Source organism: Rhinoraja longicauda, chromosome 4 (assembly GCF_053455715.1).
Source record: "Rhinoraja longicauda isolate Sanriku21f chromosome 4, sRhiLon1.1, whole genome shotgun sequence".
Classification (NCBI taxonomy): Eukaryota; Metazoa; Chordata; class Chondrichthyes; order Rajiformes; family Arhynchobatidae; genus Rhinoraja; species Rhinoraja longicauda.
This window is the reverse complement of record NC_135956.1, coordinates 32,027,863-32,045,739: the sequence shown is the minus strand read 5'-3', so window position 1 is coordinate 32,045,739 and position 17,877 is coordinate 32,027,863. Positions and strand designations below refer to the sequence as shown.

General features: G+C 42.5%; 1 protein-coding gene across 6 annotated transcripts in view; it reads left to right on the top strand.

The window, feature by feature from the left end:
• pde7a (phosphodiesterase 7A) overlaps positions 1-17,877 on the top strand; it is a 116,322-nt gene that overhangs the window by 80,641 nt on the left and 17,804 nt on the right. For all 6 annotated transcript variants that reach the window (XM_078397467.1, XM_078397469.1, XM_078397463.1 and 3 more), the window contains 2 exons: positions 8,559-8,654; positions 14,697-14,797. In XM_078397467.1, coding sequence (XP_078253593.1) covers positions 8,559-8,654; positions 14,697-14,797 — 197 coding nt within the window. The remainder of the gene's footprint in view (positions 1-8,558; positions 8,655-14,696; positions 14,798-17,877) is intronic.

Here is a 17,877-nt window from a genome sequence, read left to right as displayed (position 1 = left end):
TGTCCGTTATTGTCACGTGTACCATTTAAGGTACAGTGAAATTTGATTTACCATTCAGTCACACCAGAAAAAAGCAACAAGATACACAACTACATAAAAGTTAACATAAACATCCACCACAGCGGCTCCCCCACATTCCTCACTGTGATGGAAGGCAATAAAGTCCAATCTTCTTTCCTCCTTATTCTCCCGTGGATGGGGCAGTCAAACCATCCGCAGTTGGGGTGATCGAAGCTCCCTCGATCGGGGTGGTCAAAGCTCCTGCGGCTTGGAGCTCCTGAAGTCGGTCCCCAAACCACGAGCTCCATAATATTGTGTCCACAAACTCCCGCGGTTGGAGCTCCCAAAGTCGATCCCCAGCAAGAGGCCGCCAGCTCCTCGATGTCAGTCAGCAGCGTGGATGGAGATATGATACGGGAAAAAAATAGCATCTGTCAAGGAAAGAGATTTTAAAAGGTTTCCCCCAACCCCCCTCACATAATACAAAGCTAAAGATACACTAAAACATACATTTAACAACATATTAAAAACAACAAAGAAAAAAAAGGACGAGACAGACTGATGGTGAGGCTGCCCATTGTACGGCGCCACCCAGCGCCTCTCTGATCCTTTAAGTAATTTTGCCTCTGCAATATTTTGCTACCACTATTCTTTGCAATAGACTACATTGAAACATAGGAGGGAACAGCAGGTCATTCAAACTATGTTTGTCATTCAATTTGATCATGTCTAATATCATGTTCCTGCTTTCTCTCCATACTCCTTGCTGCCATTTGGGCCAAGAAAAATCTGTCTTCAGTGAATTAACCTCTATGATCTCTGGCAGAAAATTACAAATGTTCCTCACCTGCCAAGTGAAGAACTATTTTCACATTATTGGTCCTAAATAACTTATTGTTGAACCAGTGACTGTTCAAGTCACCACCACCAAGGGAAACCTTCCCACCCTCCCCTGCATCCACAGACCTCTCACACTCGTGGTCTAATAATGGTCTGAATTCTAGAGATAAGGTCAGAGTGATAGTCCAGGACATCAATGCAGCATTTAACTGAATGTGGTATAAAAGTGTGTGGAACCATGGCAAAACTGACACACCAGTAGTTAGAATTTTACATGAGACAGGCTCGAAGGGCCAAATGGCCTCCTCCACCAATTTTCTATGTTTCTATGAAAATAGTTGTGCATGTACGAGTCCTCGGGATATTCCAGTAGAATGCCTCAAGGGAGTAAGTAATAGACTCAAGAATCTTCAGCTGTTTCAAGAATGACTCCTTTTATTAGAGGGTCGTATCTAGGAATCTATTCAGTATGTACATTTGCACAATCCATGTCTGCTTCCGTAAAACTAAGATAACAATGATACATGGACTGATAAACACCAAGTATCATGAGAACAGAGCAGCACAGGAACAGGTTCTTCAGACCACGTTTTCTGTGCCAACCGTGATGCCAAATTAAACCATTTCCAGCTGCCTGCACATGATCTATATCTCTCCATTTTGTGCATGTTCATGTGCCTGTCTAAATGCCTCTTAAATGCTACCACTGGGTTGGTTACCACCACCACCAACCAAATCTGTGATCTTTTACCCGAAATAAAGACAAAGACAGCTGTCATACAAATCCCACTACCTGCAATTGCACACTATCCTGACCAAATATATTGCCAATTTGTCATTGCCATTGCATCTATATCTTTAAATTCCTTGGTCCCCTCTCCTCCACCTGTAGCATTGTGGGAGTACCTTCATCAGAAAGACTGCAGTGGTTCAAGAAGATGACCTGCCACCGTCTTATCAAAGTTACTTAAAGATAAGTAATACATTCCGACCGTGCCAATGATGTCCAGATTCTAAAAGATGAATAAACAATCACGCCCTTTCCGCCTTACGCAGAGACCGTTCCCTCCGTAACTCCCTGGTTAACTCATCCCTTCCCACCCAAACCACCCCCTCCCCAGGTACCTTCCCCAGCAACCTCAGAAGATGCATCACCTGTCGCAATACCTCCTCCCTCAACTCTGTCCACGGACTCCAACTGTCCTTTCAGGTTAGGCAGAGGTTCATTTGCACCTCTTCCAACCTCATCTATTGTATCCGTTGTTCAAGATGTTGACACCTTATACATCGGCAAGACCAAACACAAACTGGGCAATCGATTTGCGGAACACCTTCGCTCAGCCCGCCTGAATCTTCCTGATCTCCCAGTTGCCGGACATTCTCCTTCCCATTCCTACACAGACCTTTCTGTCCTAGGTCTCCTCCATTGTCAGAGTGAGGCAAAATGCAAATTGGAGGAACAACATCTCATATTTCGCTTGGTATGAATATTGATTTCTCTTACTTCAAGTAGCCCTGGCATTCCCCCCCCTCTCTCTCTCTCTCTCTTTCCCTCCCCCACCCAAGTCTCTCAGGGGGTATGGGGAGAAGGCAGGAACGGGCTACTGATTGAGAATGATCAGCCATGATCACATTGAATGGTGGTGCTGGCTCGAAGGGCCAAATGGCCTACTCCTGCACCTATTGTCTAAGTCGCACTAGCTTCTCATTTTCACCCTACAAACAACTGTTTTCTTTATTCATTAATTTTTTGCATATCTTTCAATCATTGTTATTTATCTCTCCATATCACTGTCTATATCTCTCATTTCCCTTATCCCTAACCAGTCTTAAGAAGGTTCTCGATCCGAAACATCACCCATTCCTTCTCTCCAAAGATGCTGCCTGGCCCGCTGAGTTACTCCAGCTCTTGTGTGTACAGTTTAAACGAGCATCTGCAGTTCCTTCTTACACCTATCTACTCTATTTCAAATATATTACAAATTATTGTAAGTTTCCAATTTTAACCAAGTAAAGACTGGAATGGATAAATGTTTGTCTACTGTGCTATAAGAATCCGTGAAGTTCTGATAGATGAAATCATTGAATGTGGCGAAGCATTTTTTTTTAAATGCTTTACAGTAATTGAAGAGTTGGGTACTCTGTCCAATGCAGCACCCTTTCTTCCTTGGTAAGAAATGAAGGTTATTTGACCTAAAACTTTTACTCTGTTTCTCTTTCAACAGATGCTGCTTGACCAATGGTTTTTAGCATTTCCTCTTTTGTTTTTGATCTTCTTCCCTATCTGTTTATCACTACTACAATACCTCAATTATATATGTAAAATCTTTGAACTGTCAAATCTTTCTGTGCGTCATTACCTCTCCTGGGTATGGTCCAGATTCTGTAGAATGGTTTCAGCTGCCTTCAATCACTGCTCAAATCCCATTTATCCTGCACTCGCATGAACTTGAATCTTATCCTCATGTTCCTTATTGCACCAAGCCTTGTGCAACCTTACCGGGTAACCTGCATGCTTATGAAACTGTTGAGGAAACCTTTGACAAAGTTTCATACACCAGAAATCCAAAATCAAAACAGAAAATGCTGGAGGCACTCAGCTGGACAGGCACCATCTCTGGGGAGAGAAACAGTCAACATTTCACATCATAGATCTTTCATCAGAACCGGAAAAGTGAGAAACGAGCATGTTTTAAATTGCAGAGAGGAGGTGTGGTAGAGAGAACAATAGGGTGTTCAACAAGGTGTATGCCAAACCTGTCAGATGATCATACTTTAAAAAAATGAACAATTAGTCAGAAGCAAAAAGAGAAACTAACTGAAACAACAAAGCAACAACTGACGAGAACAAAAAAGTATGGTTAGCTGAACTAATTAAATTTGTTATGTCCTGAGGGCTGCAACGTGCTCAGGTGGAGGATGCGCTACAGTACATCCTTGAGCCAAATAGCGAAAGCGCAAAAAAATTGAGTTGGGAGTGGGACAGAGTATTGAATTAATAGACTACTTTAAGCTCGGGGTTGCCCTTGCATCATGAACAGTGATACACAATGTGGGAACCCAGTCTGCATTTGGTTCCTTCAGTATAGAGACCACATTGAACTGAATAAATTTTAAATTGGAGGATGTGTGGGGGGAATTGCTGCTTCATCTATTTAGACCCCAGGATGGTGGGAAAGAAATGAATAAAAGGGTTGGTATCACACATCCTGTGGTTGCATGAAAAACTATTGCAATCCATGTGCCTGTCCAAATGTCTTTTAAGTGTCGTTATAGTACCAACTACCTCGTATGGGAACTCGTTCCATATATCCAACACCCTCTATGAAAACATTTCTCCTCTCACCTTAAACCTATGTTCTCTGGTTCTTGATTTTCCCTACTCTGGGTGAAAGACTCTGTGCATTCACCCTATCTATTCCCCTCATGATGCTATACACCTCTGTTAGATCATCCTTCATCCTCATGTACTCCAAGGAATAAAGTCCTAGCCTGTTGAACCTGACCTTATAGCTCGGGCCCTCGATCCTGGCAACATCCTCGTAAATCTCTGCACTCTTTCCAGCTTAAAAGTATGTTTTTCTCTTACCTGATCCCTTACCTGGTCCTCCATCCACCACGCACATTTGAACAGACTTTTTTTTCCCTTGCCAAGTCTACTTTATTTGTCACATACACATACATACAAGATGTGCAGTGAAATGAAAGTGGCAATGCCTGCAGATTGTGCTAAAACTATAAAACAGAATAGAATTATTTTTTTAAAAGACACAACCCAAAAATTAAATAATACAGTAAATTAGTCCCTGGCTAACAGTCCTGATGGCCTGTGGGAAGAAACTCTGTCTCATCCTCTCTGTTTTCACAGCGTGACAGTGGAGGCGTTTGCCTGACCGTAGCAGCTGGAACAGTCCGTTGCTGGGGTGGTAGGGCTCCCCCATAATATTGCTGGCTCTGGATCTGCACCTCCTGATGTATAGGTTCTGCAGGGGGGCGAGTGTAGTTCCCATAGTGCGTTCAGCCGAATGCACTACTCTCCGCAGAGCCTTCCTGTCCTGGGCAGAGCTGTTCCCAAACCAGATTGAGATGTTGCCGGACAAGATGCTTTCTACAGCCCCAGAATAGAAGCACTGAAGGATCCTCGGAGAGACTCTGAATTTCCTCAGCTGTCTGAGGTGGTAAAGGCGCTGCCTTGCCTTACTCACCAGTGCGGCAATGTGTTGTCCATGACAGATCCTCTGTGATGTGGACGCCCAGGTATTTAAAGCTGCTCACCCTATCCATAGTAATCCCATTTATCTCCAGTGGCGTGTTCGTCCTCGGATGTTGAGCCCTTCTAAAGTCCACAATCAGCTCCTTAGTTTTTGTGACATTCAAGAGGAGGCTGCTGTCCTGACACCAGAGTGCCAGATCAGCCACCTCCTCCCGGTAGGCCTGTCTGGTTCTGGTTCCATCTGCCATTCACCACACCTTTAATGGCTCCCAATATCACCTTCCTTACTTGTAAAGATTCCAGCAATGGCAGCCTTTGTGTTCCTGCTTATCGCCTTCCAATAGCTGTATCCACAAAAAAAGCCTGGGAATTTCACCCTTATCTTTCCAGATCCATGTAGATCCTGACTCTCAGAATCTCCTCCAGTGACTTTCCCACTACTGATATTAGGCTGGTGTTCCCTGTTTTTTGTTGTTGTTGTTACAGCCTTTCTTAAATAGAGGCACAGCATTAGCCAACCTTCAATTTTCTGGCACCACATTCATCACTATCGATGATACACATGTCTCAACCAATGGTCCAGCAATTTCTTCCAACCCAGTATTCAAAAGGATACACTTGATCAGTTCTTGGGAATTTATTTGCCTTTTTGTGCATTTTAAGATCATGAACAGCTCCTTTTCCATAATGTGCACTCTGTTGATGCCATCGCTGTTCATTTCCCTGAGTTCTCTTGCATCCATGTCTTCTTCCACAGTGTATGTAGAGGAGAAATATTCATTTAATACCTCTCCCATCTCATGTTGCCCCACACATGGATGACCTTGTTGAGCTTTAAAGAGACCTATTCTCTCTCTAGTTACTCATTTCCCATTAATATACTTGCAAAATCTCTTTGAATTCTCCTTTACCTTCTCTGCGAAGACTCTCTTATGTCCTTTTTATGCCCTCCTGATTTACCTCAAGTATGTGCCTACACTGTCCATAAAAAAAATATTCACTTGATCCCAGCTGCATGTAGCTGACTGGTACCTCCTTTTTTTTCTTGACCAGAATTGTTCTCTTGTCATCCATGATTCCTGACTCCTGCTAGCCTTGCCTTTCACTCGTACAGGAATATACTGGCCCTGAACTCTCACTATTAAAAGCCTTTACCTTACCAGACATCCCTCTATCTGCAAATAGCCTCCCCCAGTCGACTTCTAAAAGTTCCCATGCAATACCTTCTAAATTGGGCTTTCCCAAATTTAGGACTTCAGCATTTTGACCAGTGCCCTTTCCATAACCATTTTAGGAAGGCCTGTTTTATACAATTCTGTGATTTACCAGATACTTCCTTTTTTTTTTTTCTTTGTCCAAACCTCATAATCTCTCAACATCCAGGATTCTGTGCACCTATTACCCTTGGCTTTCACCCTTACAGGAACATATATACCGCAGCTATTTACAATATACATCAATGACTTGGATGAAGGGATTAAAAGTACCATTAGCAAATTTGCCGATGATACAAAGCTAGGTGGCAGTGTGAACTGTGAGGAAGATGCTATGAGGTTGCAGGGTGACTTGGACAGGTTGTGTGAGTGGGCGGATGCATGGCAGATGCAGTTTAATGTGGATAAGTGTGAGGTTATCCACTTTGGTGGTAAGAATAGGAAGGCAGATTATTATTTGAATGGTGTCAAGTTAGGAGAAGGGGACGTACAACGTGATCTGGGTGTCTTAGTGCATCAGTCACTGAAAGGAAGCATGCAGGTACAGCAGGCAGTGAAGAAAGCCAATAGAATGTTGGCATTCATAACAAGAGGAGTTGAGTATAGGAGCAAAGATGTCCTTCTGCAGTTGTACAGGGCCCTAGTGAGACCGCACCTGGAGTACTGTGTGCAGTTTTGGTCTCAAAATTTGAGGAAGGATATTCTTGCTATTGAGGGCGTGCAGCGTAGGTTTACTAGGTTAATTCCCGGAATGGCGGGACTGTCATATGTTGAAAGACTAGAGCGACTAGGTTTGTATACACTGGAATTTAGAAGGATGAGAGGGGATCTTATCAAAACGTATAAGATTATTAAGGGGTTGGACATGTTAGAGGCAGGAAACATGTTCCATAGTTGGGGGAGTCCAGAACCAGGGGCCACAGTTTAAGAATAAGGGGTAGGCCATTTAGAACAGAGATGAGGAAAAACATTTTTAGTCAGAGAGTTGTGAATCTGTGGAATTCTCTGCCTCAGAGGGCAGTGGAGGCCAATTCTCTGAATACATTCAAGAGAGAGTTAGATAGAGCTCTTAAGGATAGCGGAGTCAGGGGGTATGGGGAGAAAGCAGGAACGGGGTACTGATTGAGAATGATCAGCCATGATCACATTGAATGGCGGTGCTGGATCGAAGGGCCGAATGGCCTACTCCTGCACCTATTGTCTATTGTCTATATAGGCCCTGCACCTTCACTATTTCCTCTGAATGTTTCCCACTGTGCAGATATAGACTTACCTGCAAATAGATCCTGCCAGTTGCATTTCTCAGAATATGTTTTAATTTTAATGAAATTTTCCACACTCAAATTTAAGATCTTTGTTCCTGGTCCATCGCTATCTTTTTTCATACTGCTTTGAAATAGACAGAATTAGGGTTGCTATGTCCAAAATGCTCCCCCACTGACACTCCTTCCACTAAATTAAGGTTCCCAAGATATAAAGCAAAACTCGCCTACAATTAGAATTATAGAATGTCTAAAGTAATTAATATTTAATCTTTGATAATTTTTTACTCAACATTGACTCTGTTGAAATGAAACGATCTAAGAATATCCTCCAGCAGCTGCTGAATGAGCAAATACTCGCACAAAAGAAATGGAAATATTCCCTTGAAAAAAGTGCAAACCTATTCCAAATTCATTCTTGAAGGCCTTAATTAAACAAGAAAATTATAGTTGAAAACATTTATAAACATGTATTGAACGGAATACAATTTGTATATTTTTATTTTTATTCGATCAATTGGATTCATAGAAAATATTATTCATTGCAGGTTTTACCAGGAAAAATAAGTTTAAAGAAATCGTTTTAATATTGACATAGAACCATGGAATTTCATTGTATTGCATAAGCTGGAGGGAGGAGGTAAACTATTAAGTTGCAGCGGGTTTTACTAATTCAGTGCGAAATAATCCAAAACTGTGATCTGAGAAAATAGCTGTAGATTATTTGCAGTGAAATTCCCTTGATCTTTCATGCTGAAATGTATCATTGGGCTAAATATGTACTATTATTTTGGAGCAAGTTTTTAAACTGATTTTATATTCTTTCAAATTAAGTTATTTTCATTCTCCCAAAATACAATCTGTATTTTAGCATTAAAAGCAGTTAATGCTTTGAGAATATATTATTTATTCATTATGGTCTGGAGTGTTCAAACTACAGAGCGTATTATTATTATTAAAGGTTTTTTTAATGTACAACAGTGAAATTAGTATGAAAAATCACAAAGTTCACTTTTTCTACATTTACAGGAAATAGTCTAGTTACTTTGGCCTTCCACCTGTTTAAATACCATGGACTTGTAGAGCATTTCAAATTAGATTTGGTTAAACTACGTCGATTTTTAGGTAAGTAACCATCTGTTTTCACCAGATCTTGCACTAAATGTTGTACTAGATAGTCCTTTATCTGTGTATTCACAAAATGCTGGAGTAACTCAGCAGGTCAGGCAGCATCTCGGGAGAGAAGGAATGGGTGACGTTTCGGGTCGAGACCCTTCTTCAGACTGATGTCGGGGGTGGGACAAAGGAAGGATATAGGTGGAGACAGGAAGATAGAGGGAGATCTGGGAAGGAGGAGGGGAAGGGAGGGACAGAGGAGCTATCTGAAGTTGGAGAAGTCGACGTTCATACCACCGGGCTGCAAACTGCCCAGGCGAAATATGAGGTGCGGCTCCTCCAATTTCCGGCGGGCCTCACTATGGCACTGGAGGAGGCCCATGACAGAGAGGTCAGACTGGGAATGGGAGGGGGAGTTAAAGTGCTGGGCCACCGGGAGATCAGTTGCGTTAATGCGGACCGAGCGCAGGTGTTCAGCGAAGGGATCGCCGAGCCTGCGCTTGGTTTCGCCGATATAAATAAGTTGACATCTAGAGCAGCGGATGCAATAGATGAGGTTGGAGGAGGTGCAGGTGAACCTCTGTCTCACCTGGAAAGACTGTTTGGGTCCTTTGATGGAGTTGAGGGGGGAGGTAAAGGGACAGGTGTTGCATCTCGTGCGGTTGCAAGGGAAAGTGCCCGGGGTTGGGGTGGTTTGGGTAGGAAGGGACGAGTGGACCAGGGAGTTACGGAGGGAACGGTCTCTGCGGAACGCAGAGAGGGGAGGGGATGGGAAGATATGGCCAGTGGTGGGGTCCCGTTGTAGGTGACGGAAATGTTGGTGGATGATATGTTGGATCCGCTGGCTGGTGGGGTGGAAGGTGAGAACGAGGGGGATCCTGTCCTTGTTGCGAGTGGGGGGAGGGGGAGCAAGAGCGGAGCTGCGGGATGTAGAAGAGACCCTAGTGAGAGCCTCATCTATAATGGAGGAGGGGAAGCCCCGTTTTCTGAAGAACGAGGACATCTCGGAAGCCCTAGTCTGAAACACCTCTTCCCTGGCGCAGATGCGGCGTAGACGGAGGAATTGGGAGTAGGGGATAGACTTTTTGCAGGGGACCGGGTGGGAAGAAGTGTAGTCCAGATAGCTGTGCGAGTCGGTGGGCTTGTAGTAAATGTCCGTCACTAGTCTGTCTCCTGTGATGGAGATGGTGAGGTCCAGAAACGGGAGGGAGATGTCAGAGATAGTCCAGGTATATTTAAGGGCAGGATGGAAATTGGAGGTGAAGTGAGAATGGTTTGATTACATTCATGTATAGTCTTTGACTGGATAGTATGCAAACAAAACCTTTTCACTGTCCCTCTGTACACGTGGCAATAATAAACTAAACTAAATCGACTGGTCTACTGCCATCATAGATCATATCAGCTATGTCCTTGCCACAAGGGACTGCCACTGTCTAATCTGCTAGCACCTCCTGTATTGAGGGAGGATTGTAAGACTTTGGTAAGCCCCTTTTGTAAATTCCAGCTCCACCTCCCTCAGCAAGATAGGAAATATTCCATTTGGACCAGGAACACAGATAACCTTACATTAACCTTACATAAAAGACGAAATTGCTGAGCATTTGGATAGCAGTAACGGGATCATTCCGAGTCAGCATGGATTTACGAAGGGGAAATCATGCTTGACAAATCTACTGGAATTTTTTGAGGATGTAACTAGGAAAATTGACAAGGGAGAGTCAGTGGATGTGGTGTACCTCGACTTTCAGAAAGCCTTCGACAAGGTCCCACATAGGAGATTAGTGGGCAAAATTAGGGCACATGGTATTGGGGGTAGGGTACTGACATGGATAGAAAATTGGTTGACAGACAGAAAGCAAAGAGTGGGGATAAATGGGTCCCTTTCGGAATGGCAGGCAGTGACCAGTGGGGTACCGCAAGGTTCGGTGCTGGGACCCCAGCTATTTACAATATACATTAATGACTTAGACGAAGGGATTAAAAGTACCATTAGCAAATTTGCAGATGATACTAAGTTGGGGGGTAGTGTGAATTGTGAGGAAGATGCAATAAGGCTGCAGGGTGACTTGGACAGGTTGTGTGAGTGGGCGGATACATGGCAGATGCAGTTTAATGTAGGTAAGTGTGAGGTTATTCACTTTGGAAGTAAGAATAGAAAGGCAGATTATTATCTGAATGGTGTCAAGTTAGGAGGAGGGGGAGTTCAACGAGATCTGGGTGTCCTAGTGCATCAGTCAATGAAAGGAAGCATGCAGGTTCAGCAGGCAGTGAAGAAAGCCAATGGAATGTTGGCCTTCGTAACAAGAGGAGTTGAGTATAGGAGCAAAGAGGTCCTTCTACAGTTGTACCGGGCCCTGGTGAGACCGCACCTGGAGTACTGTGTGCAGTTTTGGTCTCCAAATTTGAGGAAGGATATTCTTGCTATGGAGGGCGTGCAGCGTAGGTTCACTAGGTTAATTCCCGGAATGGCGGGACTGTCGTATGTTGAAAGGCTGGAGCGATTGGGCTTGTATACACTGGAATTTAGAAGGATGAGGGGGGATCTTATTGAAACATATAAGATAATTAGGGGATTGGACACATTAGAGGCAGATAACATGTTCCCAATGTTGGGGGAGTCCAGAACAAGGGGCCACAGTTTGAGAATAAGGGGTAGGCCATTTAGAACGGAGATGAGGAAGAACTTTTTCAGTCAGAGGGTGGTGAAGGTGTGGAATTCTCTGCCTCAGAAGGCAGTGGAGGCCAGTTCGTTGGATGCTTTCAAGAGAGAGCTGGATAGAGCTCTTAAGGATAGCGGAGTGAGGGGGTATGGGGAGAAGGCAGGAACGGGGTACTGATTGAGAGTGATCAGCCATGATCGCATTGAATGGCGGTGCTGGCTCGAAGGGCTGAATGGCCTACTCCTGCACCTATTGTCTATTGTCTATTGTCTAACCCCTACTCATTAATTTTATATTCTCTCTGTTAACTTCTGAAATTCCTGGCAGTATATTTCTTTGGTAAAGACCAGTCATTTAGTATTGCAGCTATGTCCTCTGCCACTATCCTTGGATGATGTCTTTATCCCAGGTTAATTCCAACCTTTTCTTCTTCCTGTTTACATGCCTGTGGAAGACCTTTGGATCTTATTTTCCTTTTCACTTTTCTCAGTTTGTGATTTTAGCTAGTGCTCATTTTAAGTCTTTAGTTTAAACCCTCCCCATCCAGACCAGATAACAACATAGTGAGGTAATTGGTCCCACTCCTGTTACGGTTCAACATCCACCTTCAACAGGACCTTCCTGCTCAGAATTTGTTCCAGTGCACTTTAGTTAAAACCTTCTTGTGTTCAGGCATGCACTAATATGCCTGATTTTGTTTTATTACCACTGGATTGGAGCATTTTAGTAAACCCAAAATTGCTTACATGAAGCCCTTTTTGTCTTCCTCCTTACGCTGATAATTTTTATTTCTAGCTCATCCTCCTTGCTTTATGAACCCTCTACTGTCCCTCAATGTTGTTTTGTTTTTCTTGGCACCATGACTGTCTATCACTTTGAATCGCCTCTGACTGCTGTATGAATTGAGATGGAGGAATTATGCTTAATATTTGTGTTCACTCGGAAGACTATAAGGAATATAGAGTCTCTGGTATACTGTACGTTCAAATCTGAGCTTGTAAATTGAGATCTAGAGCAAGAGAAGGTGTAGAGTGGAGTGAACTTGAAGAGAGAGTTACAAATAAGAATATTGAAGGAAAATAACTGCAGATGCTGGTACAAATCGAAGGTATCACAAAATGCTGGAGTAACTCAGCAGGCCAAGCAGCATCTAGGAGAGAGGGAATGGGTGACATTTCGAGTCGAGACCCTTCTTCAGACTTGTGTTGGGGGCGGGACAAAGGAAGGATATAGGTGGAGACTGGAAGAGTGGGAGAACTGGGAGGGGGAGGAGGGGGGGGGGGAAAGAGAGAGACAGAGGAACTATCTAAAGTTGGAGAAGTCAATGTTCATACCGTTGGGCTGCAAGCTGCCCAAGCGAAATATGAGGTGCTGTTCCTCCAATTTCCGGTGGGCCTCACTATTGGACTGGAGGAGGCCCATGAGAAAGGTCAGAGTGGGAGAGGGAGTTGAAGTGCTCAGCCACTGGGAGATCAGGGTGGTTAAGGCAGACTGAGCGAAGGTGTAGAGCGAAACGATCGCCGAGCCTGCGTTTGGTCTCGCCAATGTAGAGAAATTGACATCTAGAGCAGCGGATACAATAGATGAGGTTGGAGGAGGTGCAGGTGAACCTCTGTCTCACCTGGAAAGACTGTTTAGGTCGGATGGAGTTGAGGGGGGAGGTAAAGGGACAGGTGTTGCATCTCCTGCGGTTGCAGGGGAAAGTGTCCGGGGAGGGGGTGGTTTGGATAGGAAGGGACAAGTGGACCAGGGAGTTACGGAGGGAACGGTCTCTGCGGAATGCAGAAAGGTGAGGAGATGGGAAGATGTGGCCAGTAGTGGGGTCCCGTTGGAGGTGACGGAAATGTTGGCGGATGATTTGTTGGATGCGCTGGCTGATGGGGTGGAAGGTGAGGACAAGGGGGACTGTCCTTGTTATGAATGGGGGAGGGGGAGCCAGAGCGGAGCTGCGGGATATCGAGGATGCCCTAGTGAGAGCCTCATCTGTAATGGTAGAGGGGAAGCCCCTCTGATGCCCTAGTGTGGAACACCTCATCCCGGGCACAGATGCGGCGTAGACGGAGGAATTGGGAGTAGGGGATAGACGTTTTGCAGGAGTCGGGGTGGGAAGATGTGTAGTCCAGATAGCTGTGGGAGTCAGTGGGTTTGTAGTAGATGTCAGTTACTAGTCTGTCTCCTGTGATGGAGATGGTGAGGTCCAGAAATGGTAGGGAAATGTCGGAGATAGTCCAAGTATATTTAAGAGCAGGATGGAAATTGGTAGTGAAATATATGAAGTCAGTGAGTTCTGCACGGGTACAAGAGGTAGCACCAATGCAGTCGTCAATGTAGCGGAGGTAGAGTTCGGGGATGGGGCCGGTATATGTCTGGAACAGGGATTGTTTGACGTACCCGACAAAGAGACGGGCCCTTTTTTTTGGCATTAGGGGGTAGAGCGCCAGAATTGGTGAGGTCAGTGATGGTGTTGATGATTAAGGTCTGGTGTTCGTCGGTGGGGTCGTGGTCCAAGGATAAGTAGGAGGAGGTGTCCGAGAGTTGTCGTCTGGCCTCTTATTGAAGTCACTATATTTGTGAATTGGACTCTAGCAGGTAAGGAACACTTACAATACTTCATTAAATCAGAGGAATTATATGTTTTAGATGAATTGGAGCTGCGAAGACTAAAATGAAAAGTGCTGTGTGCAGGAAAATTGATTATTATTTGAGTGGAATGCAACTGTAGTGATATCAGTCAAATTGCTCCCCTTTAGAAATTTGAATGGTGGATTGTGTTTGTGCTGATGTGATGTTAATATCCACTGCACATTGAATGACGTTAGAATATTGTTAGAAAAATTAGATCACTTTATGCCTAATCTCTTGACCTCGTCAGCACTCCTCCAAATTTGGCAAAATTTCCCTGATCTTGTTCTTGACTAAGCTCCGGATCCAACCTTCTCTACTGGGGACCTATGACTGTGACTTCCTCAATCTCTTTCCCCATCCTATCTCTGTGCACTGATGCCTGTTCTTTTCTGTTTTCCATATACATTGCTGCAGTGATAAAGTGCACAAAGATCTGAAGGACTTCTCGGCAGAACCTGATGCTTTGGACCTGAATTTTGTTGTGATAGGCTTATGATTAAAATGGTCATTGGACGACTGTACAATTACCCTTTTGCACATCACCACTTGCAGCAGTAAATTTAAATCAGAAAATACAAGAATTTGGTCATGTCGTCAACATAAGATTTTAATTTGAGAATGATGATAATTTATTAGTACTGAAAGTGAAATTAAAAATTTGTTTGCAAACATTCAAGGAATTGTCTCGTGGAGTTTTAAAATATTTCCAGATATTTTTTACCCAAGTTGTAAATGGTCAAATCACCTTTTTCTTTTTATGCAGTTATGGTTCAGGAGGACTACCACCGTAACAACCCTTATCACAATGCAGTACATGCTGCTGATGTAACTCAAGCCATGCACTGTTACCTAAAGGAAGCAAAGGTAAAAACAATAAGTTACCCGTAGGTTTTGAAGTACAGTTGTTTAGAAATATGTTGACAATAGCAAGAAATGATTCGTATACTACAAATAACCAGGTGCCATAATTTTATATGAAAAATGGTAAACATAATGTTTCGAGTCTGAGATGAAAGGCATCAACATTAAACACTAGATAGACACAAAAAGCTGATGTAACTCAATGGGACAGGAAGCTAAAACTCTAACTTGTTGAATATTTCCAATATTTTTGTTTTCAGATTTTAAGTATATGAACTAGTTTGTCTTTGTGTAATCCATTTTACAGTTTTCGTTTTTTACAGTGAAATTAATAGGTTAACTTTATATTAGCTAGGGGAATAACCAAAAATATGTATAAAGATGAGAACCTACATATCTATGTGTTCAGGCAATGCTTTAAACATCAGGTTCATTCTGGGAAATGGAACAAAATATATAAATTGCTTTAAAATGAATTTGCAATAAAATGTTATTGTAGCTGTATAAAGAGAACAATTAACATTTTAATAAATGTTTCCACCAATTATTTCCATTATATGTAGAATGAAACCTATGTATCTTTTTTCTCACTCATTTAATTTCATGTAATTCCAATGTATAATCTTTTATCTTACTGCAGACGAAGTATATACAATCGATTATAAAACTCCCCATTCTTGCATTGTTTCATAGAAAGTCTTCAAGTGAACCTTGAGTAGATCAGGAATTAGGATGGTGCATTGTTATTTACAAGGCACACATAACCATGTACAGATAACGGACACGGCAACTCAGTGTACAGTTGTTAGAAGACTAACACTGGTGGGAGGAAGGTCATGTTAATGTATATAATCTCACTAATACTAGCTCTAAGTAGTACTTTACAATTGTCAAGTATGCAATTACAAATAGGTCTTTAATGTATAATTAACTTGCAACCATGGGTGAGTGGTACTATGTGTTAGGATGGAATAATCTGTCAGAGATATATACCTTGTAGTCTTGTACCCCGTAACTGAAATAAAAACAGAAAATAAAGGAAATACTCAGCAGGTCAGATATCAACTGTGGAGAGAGAAACAGAGCTAAGTTCAATGACCTTTTTTCAAACTTGGAAATGGAATGAAAAAAAACAATTAAAAATACAAAGATAGAAGGGAGGAGAACAAATTGAGTCTTTGGAAGAATGGAAAGTGTAAATGAAAAAGGAATTTGAAAAAAATAATAAAAATACATTTTGTTAATTTTATGCTGAGTAAAATATCTATTAAGGTATGTTTGTATTTCCTCTGGTGTGAGTTCAACATAGATGTTATAAGCTCTTACTGTTTTATATTTGTTTTTTTATCACTAAATCATTAGCAATAGATCTCATTGTATTATTCAAAATCTGAAAAGATGTATTTTTGAATTATAGAAATCTTTGTTGAAAAATCTAACCTTGAGGATAAAATGTGTGTATGTGGGTTAAGTGTGTACTGCACAGGCAGATAGTATGTAGCACATAAATATTGCATGGCCCATTTCCTCGATTTACTTTTATTCAATTGTGGAAGGAAATGGAGATGGGGTGAACGGAAGAAACTTTATTGCTGGAAGATTTAGCTTGCTTGACCTTTTGGAGGTAGATTAACACAATGATCATCTTTGCAGATACTTAAGCAGTGATTGCAGCAGATAGGCTGTGCTTTATTTTGACCCTTTTTAATTCTAGTTTTAGCAAATTTTAGGTGTAGAAATATCTGCAGTTGTTCTTTAAACCAGAATACATCTTTTAAAGTTACCACTGATGATTTAGCCCTGCTGCTTCCAGTTCATCAATGTGTAAAACTTTGAAGGAAATGGACTGCACACAAAATCCATTTTTTGAAAGTAGAAGGGTTCTTTGCCAGTAATTAAGATTTTGCACACTTAAAAATGCCTTTACGTCATTCTATACCAGTAGAGCAACCGAGGCTTATAAAGTACTCGTGTGAAATTAAGCATTTAGTTGATGTTATATATATTTCCTTCAATTAATTAAAATAAATTGGAAAAAGTCTTGTAGAAATGTTTTAAAGTAATGCAACTTACCAAAACTTAAAATAAGTGTAAATAGTAGATAGACACAAAACGCTGGAGTAACTTAGCGGGACAGGCAGCATCTCTGGAGAGAATGAATGGGTGACGGGTTGGGTCGAGACCCTTCTTCAGACTGGTTAGGGATAAGGGAAACGAGAGATAGAGACGGTGATGTGGAGAGATAAAGAACAATGAATGAAGGATATGCAAAAAAATAGTGATGATAAAGGAAACAGGTCATTGTAAGCTCTATCCAGGGATCCCGACAGTCCTTTCAGGTTAGGCAGAAGTTCACTTGCACCTCCTCGAACCTCATCTACTGTATCTGTTGTTCAAGATGTGGACACTTATACATCAGCGAGACCAAACGCAGACTGGGCGATCGTTTCGCGGAACTCCTTCGCTCAGCCCGCATGAACCAACCTGATCTCCCAGTTGCTGGACACTTTAATTCTCCTTCCCATTCCTACACAGACCTTTCTGTCCTAGGTCTCCTCCATTGTCAGAGTGAGGCTAAATGCAAATTGGAAGAACAGCATCTCATATTTCGTTTGGGCAGCGTGGTGGTATGAATATTGATTTCTCTTACTTCAGGTAGCCTTCTCTCTCTATCCCTCCCCCACCCAATTTGCATTAGCTTCTCATTTTCACCCTACAAACAGCTTACAATGGCCTGTTTCCTTTACCATCGTAAAGGAATCAAGAACCAGAGGACATTTGGTTTTAAGGCAAGAGGGTAAAGATTTAATAGGAACCCGAGGGGCTACTTTCCTGCCCAGAAAATGGTGGGCATGTGGAACAAGCTACCACAGGAGGTAGTTGAGGCTGGTACTATAACAGCATTTAAAAGACACTTCAACCGGTACATGTTTTCAAGAGAAAGTTAGATTTAGCTCTTAGGGCTAACGGAGACAAGGAATATGGGGAAAAAGCCGGAATGGGGTACTGATTTGGATGATCAGCCATGATCATATTAAATGGCGGTGCTGGCTTGAAGCACTGAATGGCCTACCCCTGCACCT